The sequence below is a fragment of the Cololabis saira genome, chromosome 19 (genome assembly GCF_033807715.1).
Source record: "Cololabis saira isolate AMF1-May2022 chromosome 19, fColSai1.1, whole genome shotgun sequence".
NCBI lineage: Eukaryota > Metazoa > Chordata > Actinopteri > Beloniformes > Belonidae > Cololabis > Cololabis saira.
In genome coordinates, this window is record NC_084605.1 from 24,473,102 (window position 1) to 24,493,479 (window position 20,378).

Sequence of the window (20,378 nt, forward strand, 5' to 3'; positions counted from 1 at the left end):
ATGATCTGAATTATTCCTGAAGACACTCAAGCCAGAAACAAATCAGTGTTCCTAACTCTGGACCAGCAGCTCAATTCAAGTGTTTTTACAAGTTCAGAGCTCCATCTAGTGGTAATATCACATCTACCTCTGTAGATAAAAGGGTTAAAAAAAAACCTTTGAAACTGCATTTCTGGACTAAAAAAATAAAAAAAAGATCAAAAGGCTTATTTTGACAATATTATGACTTTATTTAACAGTTTAAAAACACAATTTAGAGTGAAATCAGCATATAAATGAACTCACCAATAGTAATATAATTTGTAGACGTCATCAAGGCATGTCCTTAATATTTGTTTTACTATATAAACCAAATTTTAGACAGATACGCAAGTGGTGAAGGCAGAAATACATTTCATCTTTGATTTCTTTAAATATGGCTGTTCTCGTGTCGAAACAATGACAAAGCTTCGTCTAACCACTGTTACTTAAAGGACTGTCAGTTCATCAAAGGCAAGTAACATATGGAGTCATAGTTGTTAACAATGCCTATTATGGCTTTTAAAACTAGCTTATCGAGGAATTTCAAATGCAACTTGGATCTGTGTCCCATCAAAGTACAGAGTTCGAGTCAAGTCGAATTAGACACGCTTTGATGTTGTAGAAATGGACCTACATTTGACAGGATGAGGCCATTTGTGCTGCTCCTGACTGAACTGGGGCTAGTCCAGGGTTCTTTACGTAGTTTTAAAGAAAATAAGAATCAATTGTCAAAATCAAACTCCAGCTGCAGAGAATCACAGAAAATGCGACTGAAAGCAAAACTAGCAAGTCACTTTGAGCTGAGACGGTTCTTACTTCATGTGCAGATACCTCCTCCAAATGTCCAGATTTGATTTTTTAAGATGCTTGGAACCACATTTCAATAAAGTGCTGAGTCCCCAGAGCAAAACCTGAACCAAAATAAGTTGATGGAGGAGAAATGGAGTGAAATTCACAGCTTTTTTCTTTTTTTAAAATGATATATGAATGTCGCCTGCGCTATGATGCGTCTTGCATTTAACTCTCAAGACTGAGACTTCCAGCAATGATGAGAGGCAACAGTATAATGAGCACTCCCTGGTGCCCGAGTCCAAACATGGCTCTGACGTACTAACGGGATGCTGACTGACACCACAAGTGAGGATTTTCTTTGGATAGATGTTGGTGCATCAGGAGCATCTGCGCCTCCTGTATTAGCAAATAAACTACTGAATTGAATTGAAAGTGGACTATAAAACGCCATGCAGGCTGAGGTCCATCCACATGGGGATCTACACACCCTGTGAGAGGCCTCCTTCAAGCTTTGCAAGCCCTTCTAACTTGTTCTCACTTTAACAGCATGAAACAATGACTTCGTCCAGGTTTAACTGGGAGATAGTTTACCAAACGAGTGCAGGCATCCAGTCGGATTACCAGCTGCACCTCACCACGGATACCCCTTGGACTCGGTGACGCTCCAGCCTCCACAGCAGAGGACATAATGCTCAGCTGAAACATCCATTTTTTTTATGCTTTTTAAAACATAAGCAGCCAAGGCGACCGCTGGGAATACATTTGCACAAAAAAAAGCACACAAACCCAGTGACCTGCGCTGCTGATTATCCCTGCCGCCCCTGTACCTGGAGTCTGACGTTAGTTATGGCTGGTGCTCGGTGAAATCTGATGAATAATGAAAAACAAAAACAACAACAAAAAAACAAACAATACGAGTGCTATGTATATTGCACTGCACAAACAGAGCCCAACGCTCATTCAAGTTCACATACACTGATTACGAAATATCCCTTTAAGAGCTGCTGGAACCTGTTAGAAAAGACAAATGAAAACTAGTTGCAGTCCCTCTGTGAAGATAATGCTGGACAACTGTGAGAGGGGAGTGGTGGGTAAAAACTAAGCCCATCGTGCTGTAAACTTCTACGTCTGAAAAACAGAATACATGAGAAAACGTCCATAAAGTCTCAACCCCCAACTCTGGACTGCCTGAATCACTATTTTGGGAGGATTGGGATTAATCTGACCAGGAATGACAATTGCGTTTGGAGTTTGCATTTAGGAAACAGTTGGATGGTTGAATACAGATGAATTCATATCAATCAAAAGGGTTCTTCTTGCAGTGGTTTAATGTGAGGGTTGGATTTCCAGTAGCGCCACCAAGTTGACGGCGTAGATTCTGAGCCTTTCTCCAGCTCGTATGTCCTTTGTAATGATGGCCAATTGTGACAAAACTAGGGTCATTTTTGACTTTATACTAGTATTTTGCCATCTGGCAGCGATCAGACCGAATCGGGGAGAACTTTGGTGCAAAAGCAAGACATTTAACACTGAGATGATGCCAATAACAATGATGACTCTGGTTCAACCATTCATTCGTTTCCATTAATGTTGTATAAATCATGAATTGACCAAGACACATTAAAGGGCTGCCCAAATACTTCTATGTTCAACTGACTGTTGGAGGCATTTCAGGTGCATCTCATAGGGCAGAAACCCAGGACATGGTAGAGAGTTTATGTCTCTCAGATGACTTGGAAACACCTCAGCTGCTGCATCTGGAGCAGCTGGAAGGGAGAGGGGGATCTGGGCGTCTCAGATTAGAGGCTCCCGCACCGATCAAGACTCTGACTAACAGTTACAAGAAAAAAGAAAAAAACATAATGAAGATAAATGGAAGGTTAAAGAAAATCCACACCTCAGTCCCCAGACGTCTGGGGCTTGAGGTTGCCGTTTTGACCCACCACCCCGCCTCAAGCTGGTGAACAAAATGAGCTGGAAGAAAAACTCGTCATACAAATGGCTGCATGGCTTCCTCCTGGTGGTCTTCAAGCAGCCAGCACTTTTCCCACTGGACTTTCCATACTAAAGGCCAACAGCATGACTGATATTTTTGGACACCGGTCTCCTGAAGATAATCAAAATATTCCTTTAAGATCAAACACAGATTTCTTTTCCCCTCCCACATCCACACATTATACATTTTCTCTGCGAGAGTTAAGAAAGCGTTAAAAAAGGCAGCAGTTATAGCTTAGATTGATCTGAATTGCAAGAAAATACAGAGGGTTCAGCCGAAAACTTGCATCTTCCGTGACGATAACCCTTTTTTTTTACTTGTAGAAGGCACACAGACTACCACAATAGTAAGAACTTTTAAATGTGCAAAAACAGCTCTATTAACATCATTTCCTTGATAAAAGAAAAAACAAAGGTCAGGATCAGGCATTGCATCTTCCTTTTCCATTTCTGTCACAGAGGAAAAAGAAAGCAGGGCAGAGCCATAGGATGATTCCTGAACCAACACAAACACCTCAGTGTTTCATCTGTTGGCACTCTGCATTAGAGCAGACCAAAGCGCCAGAGGCAGAAAAAGTACAAATGCAGATGTGATGATTATGTCGTGTTTGTGGCTGAATGAGCTGCAGACCAGCAGAAGAGTTCTCATTTAATTAAAAATGGTTCAGAGGACATGGACCTCCAGACTCGGAGCTGTGTCAGCACTCTTGTCTTTGTGAAGAAAAGAAACCACACTGAACATGGTAAACTAAAGAAAGCAGCACTTTTCAGTTTTCTCCCTTATTATTATCATTTTTGTTTTGTGCTCCAGCTTTGTACCTCCACAGTTCAGTTTTATCCAGTAAAAGCAGCTGTTGTCAAAAATAAGTTATCCAGCATTTGGGGTCATCTCTGCTCCTACGTCGCCTTCCGCCTGCTGTTTCGTCGTCCTTGTGTGTCCTCGGTTATTCAGACGAGAGTGAGGAGGCGACGTTGATAGGTGACGTACTGGGGCCTCGGAGCGCCTGCGGATTGACGATGACCTGGATGACGAAGTCCTTCTGGATCTTAGTGTCCTGCAGCCGCGTCTTGTCCGTGAGCAGCTTTCCGGAGAAGAACCAGCGCTGGTGAGCAACGTCGATTTCCTCCTGGACCTGCAGCTGCTTCTTTAGCTGCCCGATGGTGTCGGCCATGCTGGCGCTGAGACGCACGTCCTTTCCTGTAGACAGTCGTACCTACAGGGCAGGTGGAAAGGGATCAGACAGGTGCATGCTGGGAGTCCAGAAGGACGGTAGACACAGGGACTAAAGAGAGGTTGAAACTAGGGACGTCCCGATCAGGTGTTTTTGACCCCGATCCGATTCAGAGTCATTTGATATTTGATCCGATACTTTCGTAACACATTAAAAAGATGATCAAATGCAAAACAAACCAACAAAAGATCCAGGTTGTCCCTCATTTTTATTCTTATTTTAGCATTTAAACAGTGCAGTTTTCTTCGAGGTAGCTTGAACAATCAAGTAATAACAGTGCAACGATAAAATAGTAAAAATACTGCAAATTTAAACCTAAATTGCAATTAAATAAAAACAGCCGGTCAACTTAAAATACCCAGCAGGCATGTAAACAAATAAGCAAATAAAAGTGCAACAGTGCCATAAAGTAAGGCCAGTAATGTGATTTTTAGACTGTACTCTTACTTCCTACTGTCCTTTTCTGGCTTAAAGAATAAAACTTTTGTGTTTGATGGACCTACAATCTTCCTCGCGGTAGCAGGGTGTCATCACGCTGCTCTCATGCATGCAAAGTCGGCTAAAATGCGCGAAACTGCCTGTGGCGTTTTTCTGAACACTCAGCTGAGGAAGTTGACACAGACGTTTTGTTCGGGTTTCAATCGCCATAACTTTACTTTTATTTATTTACATCCACTAACACTGCCGTGCACATGCGCAGATCACCACAAACAAGCAACTTTATTGAACTCACTTTACGTGATACAGCCCACACTCTGCCCCCCCCACCTCACCCATAGCTTTCTCCATATTAGCAGCGTTGTCGTGGACCTGCTTGCTGATACACCGGTTGTTTAACATTTTTTCCATCATCTGTTTGATGCGCTGATCAAAATAAAATACATATCCCATCCCTGATTGGGATGCAACGTCCGATTTCGATCAAGTCTGAAACAACGTGATCGGGCCCAATTTCCGATCACGTGATCGGTACATCCTATTTGAAACCCCTTAAATATCTTTTCTTTACAAAGGAAATGGAAATAGAAATAATCTCCTGTCAAAATTCTGAATTTTTACTTCATATAGAATAGAGTCATAGATAAATGGGACAATTCGTCCCTAAAGTAACTTCTCATGGTACCTTGAGCTGGAATTCTTTCTTGGATGCTGCGGGGGGTTCGGGGCTGTCGCTGGGGTCCTCGTCGCTGCGCTCTGAGATGAGGTTGACAGGAGGCGCCAGGCAGTAGACGGGCAGCTGGTACCGGTTCCCGAGTTCATCATAGCATTCAGTTAGAGTCCCTGTGGAGGGCAGAGCACAGAAAAGATCAGGAATACTCGCTTTGTATATTTTAATGACGTGAACACAGACTGTGTTCTTCTTGCTCCTACCGTGTGGCAGTGTGATGCTCGCTCCGTCTACTATGGCCTGGGCCAACTCGTGGTCGTTACACTCCAGGGCCACCGCCGCGGCTTTCAGGGCGTCCCAGATCTCCTTACGCCCTTCGAAGGCTGGCGCGGTGTCCCAGAATTCATCCCGCTTACTCCGTAGCTGCCCCTCTGTCATCGGGTAGTCGCTCTTCCACTTTGGACGATCTTTTTTCAGAGGCTCGTTACGTCCTGTCAGACATAGGAAAAGACACGTTTACATTCTCTCTGTACTTAATCTGTGAAAACACCCATCAACACCTACCGACCCCGGGAATCTGAAGGTGCCTGTACTGTATGTAAACCATGGTCAAACATTTTAGAACACCCCAGTTTACCAGTTCCTCATTTAAATCTATGCATTGTCTCATTTTATTCTGAAATAAAATCATAGAGCACAAACAGACTTTAAAAAAAGAAATCATGGAATCAATTTATAAACCAAAGTGTATTCCAAACTTTTGACTCAAAGTAGCCACCTTTGGCAGAGATAACGACTCAACACACGTTCTTGGGCGTTCTTTCTACAATGGAAATCACATATTCTTTAGAAAGTTCTTCTAAACTCTGTTGCAAAAGTTTCCATAAGTGTTTGAAACTTGTAGGTTGCTTTTCCTTCACTCTTCTGTCAGGTTCATCCCAAACCAGTTTGATAGGGTTAAGTCTGGAGACTGAGCGGGCCATTTCATGTTTTCAAGCTTAATATCTTCTTGTTTTTTTATTTTATTTTTATTGTTGTCGTTTTTCATAAACGGGTAGATCAAGCATAGCTTGGAATTATGTTTTGGGTCATTATCTTGCTCTAGAATGAACCCCTGACCAACCCAGCGAATACCAGATCCTACATCCAGCAAAACAGTCCCAGACCGCCACGCTTCCTCCTCCATGGTTGACAGTTGGTCTCACACACTTCTGTATCATTCTGAAAAGTGCATTCTTTTTTTCAGTTTTGGGTGACCTTACCTTGCTTTTAAAAAGAAAAAAACAAAAAAAAACTCTGGCAGTTCAGCACTTAATTTTGTACCATTTAAAGCTATTCATTGGACTTGAACACTTTGAATTAAAAAAATGAATTTGAAAAAAAAAATTGGTTCTAAAACTTTTGTGCATCTTTCCTTTTGAAAGCAGTTTCCTTTTGAGCAATGGTTAATTATTTGAACATTCATCATCTCTCAGTACAAGATTTTGTTCATCCCTGATGTCTATTAGACAATCATTAAAGCACTGCTGCATAACACTAATTAAAAGGTATTTTTGAAATAAAAACTAGGATGTTCGCATGACATTTCATTTCTTTAGTAGTATTTCTTTTAAAAAGAACATTATCAAATACCTGTGCAATCGCTGCTGCCACCAGATGGCCACAATGGGCAGAACTGAAGTGTGAGGGCAATATTTGATATTCATGATCGGTGTGATGAACTAGATTTCTTTTATTTTTCCCCATAAAAATTGATTAAACTTCACAGATCCAGATTTGTGTGTAAAATTATTAAACAATGAATGTGCTTTCATCTATGAGGAGTAATAAACAGAGCTGCCAGTAAACACAGGCCGTCTCCAGAGATAGAGGACACCCCTCCACACCCCAACGTGTCATCAGCAACTAAACTTAGAAAGTCATTCAGCGTTTGCAATAAACATGTGTAGTCTGTGTAAGTTTACCTGTGTTTCCCACCATTCAATATTAAGCACAGATCACTTACTGAAGTTACAGGCAGCATTTGGGGGTCATACAGAGAGATTTTATATATAGAGATTTTTATTTTAACAGTGACTCTCCAAATCTCCTGCTATACCAATTTTATATCATTTCCTATGTGATATTTCTGGTATGTACACCTATGATAAAAGAAGACAGTGTTTGAATCAGCATTTTATGATGGGGAAAAAGTCAGCTTTTGTAGTTTAAGGGTTTTTCATCACTACATCAAGTATTAAAATTACATACGGTTGAGAAGTGTGATGGAAAATGAAAGGGAGTTAAAGGGGTTGCCTTTCTGTTAGACTAATTATTTATAGTGCAGCTGGCTCGGGAGGAGTAATTTGCAGGAGTGGCACGGGTGTAGGATTAGCATTTGGAAGGAAGAAAATCCCAAGTGGTGGTTTGATAAGAAGCAAATAGCATCTGTGGTCCAGATTTCACAACAACTCACACAGATTCACATACAGGGACATGCACAATCAAACGGTGGCAATCAAGTCAATCAAATAGTTAAAATGTGGATTCCTTCGGCCAAAATGGACAATAAGTTAAAGCATAAGGAAAATCAAATGCATCATTTGTAGAGATCCACTCAAACTAGAATTTTCTGAGCCTGTACCGGGTCACGGGGGTCTGCTGGAGTTTATCCCAGCTCATTACAGGTGAAAGGCAGGGGTTCACCTGGCCAGGTCGCCAGTCCACCACAGGGCCACGTACAGACCAACAACTATGCACGCTTGCACACATACACCTATGGGCAAGAAAACCCACAAAAGCACAGGAGGAGAACATGCAAACTCCACACCAGGAGACTCCTGCCGGCCCGGGAGTCGAACCAAGTGAGGCAGCAGTGCTAACCACTAAGCCACCTAACATTTCTCAGTTATCTGTTACCTAATCATATTTAATTTAAAAATAAATACATTTTCTCTAATTTACATCCGACACATCAATTTCCATAGGTGTATTTTTGTAAATACCTTCCTGTATTTAGTTATGTTGACAGTTGTTTCTGGGAAAGCCCCTGTTGCATATTTGTTTATAGAAGCTCCACCGTTTGGTCCCAAATGTTAAATAATGGTAGACTTTTTAGATGTAGTTGTGTTTGCCATTATTAGATTCAGCCTTAAGGAAACCTGTAGTTTAATATCTATGAGATACTTGCTGTTAAAGTTATCCAGAGAAACTTTTTGTTTACAAGACTTTTTTTTTCTCCTTTCTAAATGAAGCAGAAAGAAATTCAGCAGGAAATGCAGAACACTTTGATAGTGTTCTGAAGAACAGGGAGCTGGATGTGACTCATGTAATATACAATAAAATGAAATGCAAAAATGAAAGCTGAGTATTCAGGATAACCACAAATGTTGCCTGGCTCATATCATCCACCACAAGCCAGAGTTGAAAGAAGCATACAAGCTAAGACATCCAACCATCGGCTTTGAATTTGTTTAAGGCCATTTAAAATTCACCGCATGTGAACTCTGAATGGGGAGAATGAAAACAAAGAAACAAACAAAATATGGATGAATAAGAATAAAACATATCCATCACCCGTGTCATTTCTAGACCTACATCCATACAATTATGTTGGCTGGCCAGGTGTCCTAATTTTTCAAGTTTCAAGCTTTCCTGTCATATGCCATATGTTCGACATACAGCACAAATGACATTACAGCCCTCTCTGATCCACAGTGCAAAATACAAGTAATAATAATAATAATAGAAGAATAAAAATAAACAGTCCACAATTAAATGGCATAAACTAAACTTGAATTTCACTCTTCATTAAAAAGAATTAGTTATCTCTGCATTCAGCTTTCATTTTCAGAAGGCGGTAATGGACACAGAACAAACTACCCCTGGAAAGCACTTCATAGATATACAACCAATCAAGAGGAACGACGCATACAACGTAGGCAGAGATGACCAGATCAGTATCAAAAAAAGACACCCAAAATGGTGAACACTGGAGCAGGAATCCTGGTAAACGACTGTTGCAAGCTTTGCAGTAAATACTTGTTGATTCTAGAGATGCACCGATTGATCGGCCACTGATCGGTATCGGGCCGATAATGCCCCTATCGGTTTTGATCGGAAAATAATAGTTCAGAGCGGGCCGATCTGATGACGTTTACAAAGACAAACGCCACCCGCGCGTGCGTTCCCACATCTCATACCGGGCTGTCCCAAGGGGGCGTCGGCCTCACCGGTATGGGAGTTTTACCGTGTCTGAAAAGGACAACAAATTAGCAGTTTGCAAAGTGTATGCAAAGGAGAAACCCCGAGGAGGAATGTTACGAAAGAATTTCAACACTGCTGATAAAACATTTGAAAGTTTTTGACACGAAGGAGTATCTTGAGTTTCCAAAGTTGGCTGCAGCTAAAGCCTGAATTATGGTTCCGCGTTAAATCGACGCAGAGCCTACACCGTAGGGTACGGCGTAGACTCCATAAATCAGCCTTAAGGCAGAGTAAGAAAAAGGAGGTGCAGCAATGCCACTAACTCAGCTAAACATAACAGAATATAAACGACAGCAAAAAAAATAAAGAACTACATCGCATTGCCGCGTCGTAAATATTTCACTGTGAAATCCTGTCGGAGTTATACCAAACTATATACAGTCCAAAGCCTCATGCAGGACGACAGTCGTGTCAGTCGGCTTCACGAGTGACATTTGGAGTTCTAGTGTGAAGAGTTTTGATTCACTCACAAGAGTTTCCTCACACGCGGCGGATGCTACCGCTAAAGCTTTCACAAAGCTTAATAATTCATAATTAATTTTTATTTTAAGATTTAATTCCTCTTTCCACATGAAAACTAAGGTTTATAGTTTACAACTTGTATCAACTTTTAGAGAGTGACATGTCTGCTGTTGTCCGTGTTGGTGCACATGTTGTACATAATTATCACCACAGGAAAGCTCAAGCTAGTAAGCTACACTTACTCTATGTAAGCCGAGTCTTAATCGTTTCTAAGAGTCTCTAGAGCGTGAACCTACGCACGTACTACTGATGTTTAAAACAACAACAGGCTGGTGAAATTGTATTGACTGCTGTCATTAATGATCGTTTAGAGCCATGTTGGCTAGTATCCAAGACAATATGCCGTCCAGAGTAGAGCTACAATTTACTGCTTTATTTTTAGCATCCAATTAAGTCAGCTTCATGTCAACTACCTCCCATATGATAACTATGGGCCAACACAGAGCATACAGTTTTTTGCGTTCTAAACTAATCACTTCCGTTCTGTAGCAGAAGTACTTTGTGTCACATTATAAATGACACAAAAAGCTAGGGCTGAACTATTAAATCGCATTTGCCCTTTGTCCAGGGCTGAGCCCTGATACATAACCGCAGCTGCATCAGGAGAGACTCATTTAAACAAAAATGTCTCATGATTTTCAGTTTTGAAAAATTAAAATAATAAATAAAAATAATAATATTTTCAACCATTATGTCAAAACTCCTTAACGGTTGTTCCCAGAGCTCTGATTCAAACCATTAACTGCATATTATTCAGAGCGATGCTGATCAACCTTTTTTTTCCCCCTTATTCTTTGTGTGAGACAGAGGTGTTGTCAGTCTCAGTTCACAGATGATTGGTATTAAGAAAAGATGTGCTTAAAAGAGTACCACCACCAGATCTGTTTTAAACTTCTTTGACCCTTTTGGTGAGTTTACTTTGAAATGGAGCAGGAGCAATCTCTGCTAACACTGAAGTTAGTTTCTGAATCACAGCAAGGCCAAAGAACCGTTCCACTGCCTTTTAGCGAAACGAGGCCAGTGCAAAGGCCACAATCCTTAAACTGCTCAAACCAGGATTAAATTAACTCCGGGATACGTTCAATTTCTTTTATTATTCGATTTGTGAAAATCTTAAAATGGTTCAATTAAAAAAAACAACATATTAAAAAGATTTTACTTTTTCAAATTTGTATCACCTTAATTGTCAGTTTAAACTTTGTCTTTGAGGTAGTAGATCTGTTGGTTTGTGGTGTTGAAGTAATCTGGTTAAAATTTTCTAAAATAAGCATCAGTTATATTATTATTAGTCGGTATATTGTATTCACTAAGTACATTCAAATATGCAATACTTAATGATTTGAATGTAGATAGATAGAACTTTATTCATCCCCGAAGGGAAATTCAACTGTCCAGCAGCTCATCAAAACATAAAAAACAACCACACTTCTTTTTCTGGTTGAGAAGCTGCTTGACGGTACTATCGACCCAGGGTTTATTATTGGGGTAACAGCGAACGGTCTTCACTGGCACCACAGTGTCCCTACAGAAGTTCATGTATTCCTCCTATCCATGTCCATGTTGTTGTCCTGTGGCTCTAGAAGTACAATCCAGTCTGTACGATCAAAACAGTCCCTGAGAGCTTCACTTGTCTCCGGGGACCATTTCCTGACTGAGCAGATGGTAACAGGCACCTTTAAAACATGGAATGTATTTTATATATTTTAATATACTTTAGGGAAAGAAAAAAAAAGCCAATTTGGACCAGCAGTCTGAACATAGCCTTGGATGTGTGATGGGGTTAAGAATTAAATTCAGACTGGTCGCTCTTAACAGACACATCCACTTAACAGTTTAAGACAAATTTTAACATTATTCATATGACATCAGCAAAACTCATGCAAGCTGAAGATCTTTGACAAAGATTTACCAGTGACGAACTGAGTTCATTGAGTAAAACAGCAGTAATGCCGGCAGCAAAACTGTTTAAAAGAAAACGGAAAAAGAAAAAAAAGAGCTCAAAATGTCCTGGTTTATAGGACCATATGGTTCAGAACATTCAGAGAGCTGAAGTGTTAGAATGTGGGATGGGAGTAATTGTGGTTTTGTGTTTATATGTAAAAAAAAAAAAAAAAAAAAGCAGTAACAAAAGGAAATTATTAAAAGGAACTGCCATGTTTTCAAAAGTAATAAACCAGAGTGACAGACGAAGCACAAAAAGAGAAAAGCTGAGCTTATACAAGCAGCACATGATGAGGCAGCACTGAGACATGCTTTATCAAGTGTTAATGAAATGTGTCATAATCAAACAAATAAAACGCCTCTCCTTGCTATATGTCAGCAAACCAAAAAAAAAAAGACCTGTAGAACAAATACATGTTCAAAACATTCACCACCAACAAAGTCTTTCTGGCCTCGCAGAGACTTTAAAAAGCCTCACACTTTATCTCTGGACGAGGGGAGTAATGAATAGGTAGACTTATTCTGTTTCCTACGACAGCACATTAATCATGGGAAGTCCCTCTGACGTCTGTCTTCACAGCACATTCATACACTCCCATCTTCAGGTCTCATCATTGCGGCTGCTTATCTTATCACTACAATGGTGCCTCAACTTTCTGCTACTAAAGATAAAGCGAGATAGACAGAAGTCCACACTAGCAGCAATGTTAACAGCTGACAAGGAGCAAAATGCTCTGAAATATTGCTTTCATGTGGATTCATGCCACAGCCTTAGCTTGAAAACCAACCGCACCTAGAAACATGTAACCAAAGAACAGATAGTATTTTATGTCTTAATGAACAGAAACAGCAATTTAATGACAAAGCGGATATGTTCAAACTTGAGGATGAGAAAGAAAAAAATAAATAAATAAATAAAGGATATCATAATGAGACTACATGAGTCAGACATTATTATACCTGTAGTATTAATAGTGAAGAGCAAATCATCGCAACCTCATCCCCAAAAAAATAAGGACACAGTGTTAATTGCATGGCAACTACGGGACTCAATTAACCCAAATAGTACAAACTGAGCGACAGTACAGGAGCCCTTGAGTGTATTTGACCTCCTGCAGCTCTCCCGAGGCCGTCTGGCTGTTTGAGGCTTCGTCAGCCATGGTGGATTCAGTCTCCAGGAGAAGACAGTCAGGGACGCAGTAGAACACGATGGGACTTGTTCTTTCTGACTGAAGTTTGTTGATACCAATCAGGGCAGGAAATTACTAAGAGCCACCGGCAAAAACCTAAGGAATGTAAGCTGTGAGAGCTTTAATTTTAAAAGCCACGTTTGTATGCAACATATTGCCCTCTAAAATGTACAGTATGTCAGATGTTGATTTAAGGACAATGACCCACATCTCTTTTTCCTGATGTACAAAACTTGAATCCACCTTGAAAGACTAAAAAAGAATCCTTTGATTAAAGCTGGAGGTTGTCCCTTGCTGGAAAAAGTAACTGAAAACTCTTACAAACTCACCAGTACCAAATGAAAGAAAGAGAGCTTGGACCCACATTATTAATGGATAGAGTCCTTAACTGCCACTAAAAAACTTTATGCACATCAATATGTAAAACTATGAGTGTATCTCAAGCTATCGGGACAAGATTCTGAAAGCAAGCCAATCCCACAGGAAATGACGTCACTATTTGGGCAAATTCATTTTCTTCTTCAACAGTTAGGAATGGCTGGACGTTGTTTGTTTTTTTGGTTTAACCAAAATTACATTGTGACTGCATTTATCTGAAAGTGAGTAAGATTTTTAATCAGCCACAACATCTACAATAGAAAAGGTCACACTTAATATTAGTGAGACCTCTGTCTGAGGTGGAAGGTGAGCAGAAGCTTGCAGTCTTTGTCGGCTCAGCTCTGCAGCGCCTACGTGTTCAGTTTGGTCTGGTAGTAGATATAACTTTTTATTCCTGCTAAATTCTGAAGCAACAGTCCAGATTCAACTGCGATCAAACATGAGTGTAAAAGAATAAAACATGGCAGCTGACCAGTGTTTATCTTCAGAAGAATGGTATCTTCCAGGAAGGTAACTAACGGACACGTCCTCAAGTCCTTTATGCGAAACCGACAGCATAAGATCAACTTTGAAAATCTGTGTAATCCCTGTTACTTTGTTGGAGGTTAGTTTGCGAATCCCTCGGAATGATAAGAATTTCTGCAGTGAAAACTCATAAAAGTGTGGTCTGATTATCAGCTAAGGAAGAGTTACTAAAACAAACAAAAAAACGCAGACTGCTGTATTTGTCATGACACCGAGTAATCAACAGCCCAGACTAGGAGTAGTTGAATCTCTGATTTATAGAATATTAGACCAGAATCCAGTATTTCTGACTGACCATTCATAGCCTATATTGCTTGTGCTATGATACTGTCTGTGTGTCCTTGCTGACGTTCCCTAACCCACATGGCTCCTATGATATAACAGTACAGCTGGGTGCATGGACAGGGCAACTTCCATCACTCTGGTATTTGTGTTGTGTTGGAAATGACGCAAGCTGCTGTTTGAAGAGCCAGAATGTTCAGATTTGGATGCATCTGAACAAAAAAATGAATAATAATTCAACAGGAATTCAACAGTGTTTGAAACCACCTCCTTATGTGGCTTGAATCCAATTTGGAAAAACAGCACTTCATGGGGTTTTTGGCTGTTCGTGTCATCAACACATCTAGATACAATCTGGATATGCTTAAAATCTAATATGGGCTAGATGTGTGAACACAGCCCAAGTGTTTTCACCCTTTCATCCTGATTCAATTTGAGTGCTATATGGTCATTTTCAAAACATACACACTTAAATCACTTCTTAAAAATTTTAAACACTGACACAAAAAAACTAAAACAATGTTTTGAAAAATTTACAAAAAAAAACGCAGGAGTAACAATAAAGGACCAAGTCAGAGTCCTGATCTCACTTTAACTGAAACACCGATGTTTGAAAAATGCTCTTTGTAGAGCGAAGGTCCCAAACTCTCAACGCTGTTTGGTTGTTTGACAGTTTTTGCTACTAAAGTAAAAGGTCTCTGTGTTTATAAACTCAAGTGTTTACATACTTTTCCTAACATGTACTGTGGGTGGTTACTCAGTGTGTGTGTTCAAGGGAAACCCAAAGAAAAAAAACAATGAAAGGTACAACTCTATTTTAAATGGACTGAGGAATTCTGGGTAGTCTTTTCTTGCAACTGTAAAATCATGATGACTAGCACGGTTACCGTATATGCTGTTCTCAGGATTATCATGTTACCTACTTTCAGCAGACAAGTCTAGTGTTGTAGACGGTTATGCTGCTGAGTGAGAAAACTGTAAAGGCCTACTGCAGGTGTAGCGTCATCACATTTTTATGCACTGGATAAAACATTTTTTTAAACAAAAATAACCACAATAAGAATTAACTGGGACAGCTGGGAGTGGAGGAAAGCCACCACATGTTCAGAAGAAAGGGAAAACAAATGTATGACCAGAAACAATCACACAGATGAAGTGGGACTGCATACACAGTACAGATCCAAACCTCTCCACACCGTCTCTCCAGCAAGCTGCAAAAAATCTGCATTCAATCTAAAAACTAAGACTGGAGTTAAACACCTCAACATAGCAAGTTCCTTGAGTAACTTTAGATGGTTCGACTTGATATGCAGGTCTCTCTTATTCAATCTATACTGCAAATCTTGCACAACTTTGTAGGAAGGCATCTGGTAAGTGGTTTTGTAAAATGTTATATAAATTTTGTACACCTTACCTTTTGTATCTGGCAATTTGTGACACAGGAATTTTCCAGGTTGGGATCAATAAAGTAAAACTATCCATGTATCCTTTTGTGTTATAAGAACTCATCAAATGTACACTTTTTGTATTTTCAGAAACCAAGTTTGAACATGCCAAACAGGGAATTTGACTCTGGTTGTTTCACTCACTGCTCATCAAAAAAGCACAGCAGAGGATGTACTTCCTGCGGCAGTTGAAGAAATTCAACCTGCCAAAGAAAATGATGGTGCAGTTCTACACCGCCATCATTGAGTCCATCCTCACCTCCTCCATCACCATCTGGTACGCTGCTGCCACTGTAAAGAACAGGAGCAGCTGCAGCGTATCATCCGCTCTGCAGAGAAGGTGATTGGCTGCAACCTCCCATCTCTCCAGGACCTGCACGCTTCCAGGACTCTGAAGCGTGCAGGAAAGATTGCAGCAGAGCAGACCCCTCCCAACCCGGACACAAACTGTTTCAGACTCTTCCCTCTGGCAGGAGGCTGCGGTCCATCAGGACCAAAACCTCACGCCATAAAAACAGTTTCTTCGCGACTGCAGCTGGCCTTATCAACAAGGCCCCGGACCCCCCTCTCCCCCGTCTACCACGGACTTTCCCCCCATCCCACTCTACGTTACATTAACGTAAAGACTCCAATCCTGACCTTATGTGTCACATTAATGCACATCCTAGGTAAACTGGGGAAATATGATTAAGTTTGCAGACATTTTACTTGTTTATAAAATCCTTCATGGTCTGCCCCCACCCCCCTCCACTCAATGAGTTTATTAAACAAAATCAAAACTCATCTAGCAGAGTTGCCACCAGAGGGGATTGTAAAACTGCACATAGAAAAAGTGCCTTTGGGCAGTCAGCCTTTTCCTATCGAGAAGCTCATACCTGGAACACTATACCCATAGAACTAAGGAACATCACATCTCTTCATTCCTTTTCTAAAAACACAAAACAGTAGTTACTTGATAATCAAACGTGCTGTCATAATCAGGTATAGGGGTCAGGTTATTGTTTTTACTACATGTTTGTGCTTTTGTGTGAGCTAATTTGTTTGTGTGCTCTTGTTCTTCATTTATGTTGTTTGTCATTATTCAGAGTTATGTCATGGTTTTACTAATTGTTTGTACTCTGTGCTCTAGTAATTTGGTGTGTTCTCCTTTAATGTTTTGTTTATATATGCCATCAACCTGCCAGGGACTGCAGATTTAAATTAGCCTGTATGGCTAAATCTGGCACATTTACATGATGGACTCAAGTGCTCATGTTAATTAATGTGCGTTGTCCTTTTTTAAATAAATAAATAAAATGAAACGCACATCCTAGGTCACCTCTGTACAGATTCCTTACTCCGGCACTTTAGAACCAACTTTTTTTCCTTTAATATTATTTGCTCTTTTGTATTGCACCAATCACCACAACAAATTCCTTGTGTGTGTTAAACTATTTGGCAATAAACTTCTTTCTGATTCTGATTCCGGTACAGTAAATAGACAAAAGACTCTTATTAACATATTTACATTTTTTTTTAAAGTGAAAGGTGCAGCAGTATGAGGTAGACATAGTTATTGAAAGGTGCATTGTTACTACATATGATTGAGGTTATTATTATTGCACAGTGATTGATTACTCTGAGACTCTATGCGCGTATATACCCTTCACTACACCTCAGAGATAAATCTAGAACCTTTGATGACACAAACTGATATAGACATGTGCTTAATATATTGATCAGTTAAGTACCTCCCATATATTTGTGTAAATCTCTATTAATTGTAAATATGCTACCTTTCTTTAATAATAGGTTTTGGAAACTGGTTTTGTGAAAACAAGCATTGGGAGGGTTAATTATCTTTTTATACACGTTCTTCATTCAAACCAAAAAACCAACCAGCCAGCAACACAACGGATATATACTTAAAATAAAGTTATGATGAGAGAAATCAACTCGAGGTTGTTCAGTTTTAAGTTTTGCTGAACCTTAAAGGGGACCTATTATGAAAAACACGTTTTCTCTTGCTTTAACATATATAAAGTGGTTTCCCCTCAGCCTGCCAACTCAGAGAAGGAGGAAAGCAACCAAATTCTGCAGTGTCTGTACAGCCGCCCAGATGAGCCATCCAGTGTGATGTGGCTTCTACGAGCCGTTCAGATTCTGCTGCCTTTCGTTACGTAACCTAAATGCAATTTACATAACCTAAATGCAATTTACATCGGTTGGCCTCCGATGCGTGAAACCACGCCGACAACTAACTCTGCCAGGCGGGAGCTTCCACCATTTTTTCGTAGCGGTGTATCGCGTCATTCAGGCAGCCAATCAGCACAGTGCCTCATTATCACAGCCTCCCCGCCCACTCAGAATCCCGCATAGATAATGAGGTTAGAGAATGGGAAGATGAAGACATGGCTCAGAGGCTGAATTTCTCATTTATTTAGCCAAAACAATCAAAAGCTTGTTTTAAGACATTCAAGGCCTGTTTAAAATAGGTATTAGATGCCATAATAGGTCTCCTTTAAGTAGAAGAAGAAGAAGAAGCTTTATTGGCCAAGTAGGAACATGCCAGACAGGGGCTGCGTCCGAAATTGTATACTTCCACCCTAATGAGTATGCAAAATGAGTATGCGAGATTTTTGAGTGCGTCCGAAACATTATTACGTACTCAATAGTATGCTCTATCCATACTCATTCCGGAGAATTTTATTAGGCCGCGTTCAGACTGCAGGCAAATCGGATATATATCTGATTCCTTCTCATATCTGATTTTCAGGGCTGACTGTCCACACTGTTTTTAGCAAGTGTCCATATCGGATATGGCTCTGTTCAGACTGGGCCACATCAGTGACTGATCTGACGGGTTGCCGTAGCAACGACGTCGGAGCGGAGGCGTCACCCAGCGCGTGTATTGTGTGAAGTCATGTAGGCCTATTTCTTTTATATATATAAAAAATCCCAAAATATCTGTACCGTTTCTGATTGGGTCGGCACTGCGCATCATTTTTAGACATAAAAATGAACGCATACAGCAAAAGTTGTGTGATCGGCGGAGGGACCCGGCGTCCCAGCAAAATGAGAAACATAGAAGAAACATAGAAAGGTGTTCAGAACAAAACCACCAGCAAACTAACAAACCAACCAACAAAGCTCAGAGTTAACAAAACGAACCAGCAATTAATAACTGGCAGCCCCGCTCCATACCCTCTCTTCCTAGGAGGAGAGGGGCTGACGGGCTGCAGGTTCAGGCTCTCCAGCGCGACTGAAGGCTGATTTATGGTTCCGCGTTACACCGACGCAGAGCCTACGGCGTAGGGTACGCGGCGACGCACACCGTACGTGGAAATGCGGTCTTTTTTTCTGCTATTAAAACATGATTTGTAATGTGAATTTGCAACACTCAAACTACAAATAATAGTTTTTGACGTGACATCAGAGATTGTACATGCTCTCTGTGAAAGGATGAGTAGCTCCACAACTGGAAATGGGCGGGTGGTTTGGAGCGTCTGGGACAGTCATATCCGATCTGAGTGTTTGGACTGTTCAGACTGACACGCATCTGCCCAAATGAGATATGGATCGGATATGAAACTACCTCCTGGAGGTGGTTTCCATCTGGTTTGCAAAAATCGGATATCATGCGGTTTGGGACTGTTCAGACTTCAAAAGAGTCATCCAGTTTCAATCTGGATGGGCTAAAAATCGGATATTTGCCTGCAGTCTGAACGCGGCCTTAGTGTGGATTGATGGACACTAGCCGAGCAGAAAATTCCCACAATGCAATGCAGCGGCGTTTGGTTGCTAAGTGATACGTATATGTCATAAGTATAATATTAAGTGTAATAATATTATTATATAATATTAATATTATAATATTCGTATATAATAATATTATATAATGTCATCTTGTTTGGGCCAGAATAAACGGGAATGAGCAGAGCGGTGCTGCTACGACACGTCACTTCCTGAAGTGAGTGCTCTTAATAGTACCGAATGAATGCACACTACTGATATTTACCCAAAAGTGTGCCAAATTTAAGTATACTTTTTAGTATATACTGTTTAGTATGGCATTTCGGACGCACCGAGGGAATTTGTTTTTGTTTTGTTTTATTTTTCCACTCACTGAACCCAGATTTAAATAATTCCAAACAGTAATAGACAAATTGCTCTTATTAACATATATACAATTTATAAGTGAAAGGTGCAGCAGTATGAGGTAGACATGGTTAATGAAAGGTGCATTGTTACAGCATATGATTGTGGTCACACACACTCACACACACACACACACACACACACACACACACACACACACACACACACACACACACACACAGCAGTGTCTCACCTCCTCGTCCAGCGGTCCTGGCCGAGCCTCTGCTCTGGGAGTCCTCCCAGCTGTCCAGGTACCGGCCCACGCAGCCCCCCATGGTGCTGGGCTGAACACGCTCTCCGGGGTCTCACTGGCTCAGGGGGGGGCCATGAACTAGGTCCGTGGCGGGGGGAGGGTCGCAGGCATGCCACCCGTCACCAGTGAGGAGAATGTGTAACAGAAGTGATCTGATCTTCACCTGCAGGACGAGTAATCAACACACGCTGTTTACGTTTCAGTCCACAAACACTCGCAGCCCGTGGCCCGCACCTGGTTACAGGAGTTTAAAAGTCAGACAGTTTTATTCCTCATCAAGAACATAATCAGCAAATGCGTTTTGTCCAACTT

The 20,378-nt window shown here is 40.7% G+C and overlaps 1 protein-coding gene across 1 annotated transcript; it reads right to left on the reverse strand.

Annotated features, from left to right (window-relative positions):
* Positions 1 to 218: 218 nt before the first annotated feature.
* ubtd1b (ubiquitin domain containing 1b) lies at positions 219 to 20,224 on the reverse strand. The gene is made up of 4 exons (XM_061708150.1): positions 20,007 to 20,224; positions 5,412 to 5,639; positions 5,164 to 5,321; positions 219 to 4,022 (listed from the first exon to the last, which is right to left on the reverse strand). The coding sequence occupies exons 1-4, from the start codon at positions 20,086 to 20,088 to the stop codon at positions 3,753 to 3,755; spliced, it is 738 nt and encodes a 245-aa protein (XP_061564134.1). The 5' UTR covers positions 20,089 to 20,224; the 3' UTR covers positions 219 to 3,752.
* Positions 20,225 to 20,378: the final 154 nt, after the last annotated feature.

What these genes read in the sequence shown, in the direction of transcription:
- ubtd1b (XM_061708150.1), bottom strand. Translation starts at nt 20,088, where the DNA reads ATGGGGGGCTGCGTGGGCCGGTACCTGGACAGCTGGGAGGACTCCCAG. An exon ending in CAGGACCGCTGGACGAGGAG is followed by an intron (nt 5,640 to 20,006) that starts GTGAGACACTGC and finishes TATGTCTGACAG; the next exon opens with GACGTAACGAGCCTCTGAAA. An exon ending in AGAAAGAATTCCAGCTCAAG is followed by an intron (nt 4,023 to 5,163) that starts GTACCATGAGAA and finishes CCTGCCCTGTAG; the next exon opens with GTACGACTGTCTACAGGAAA.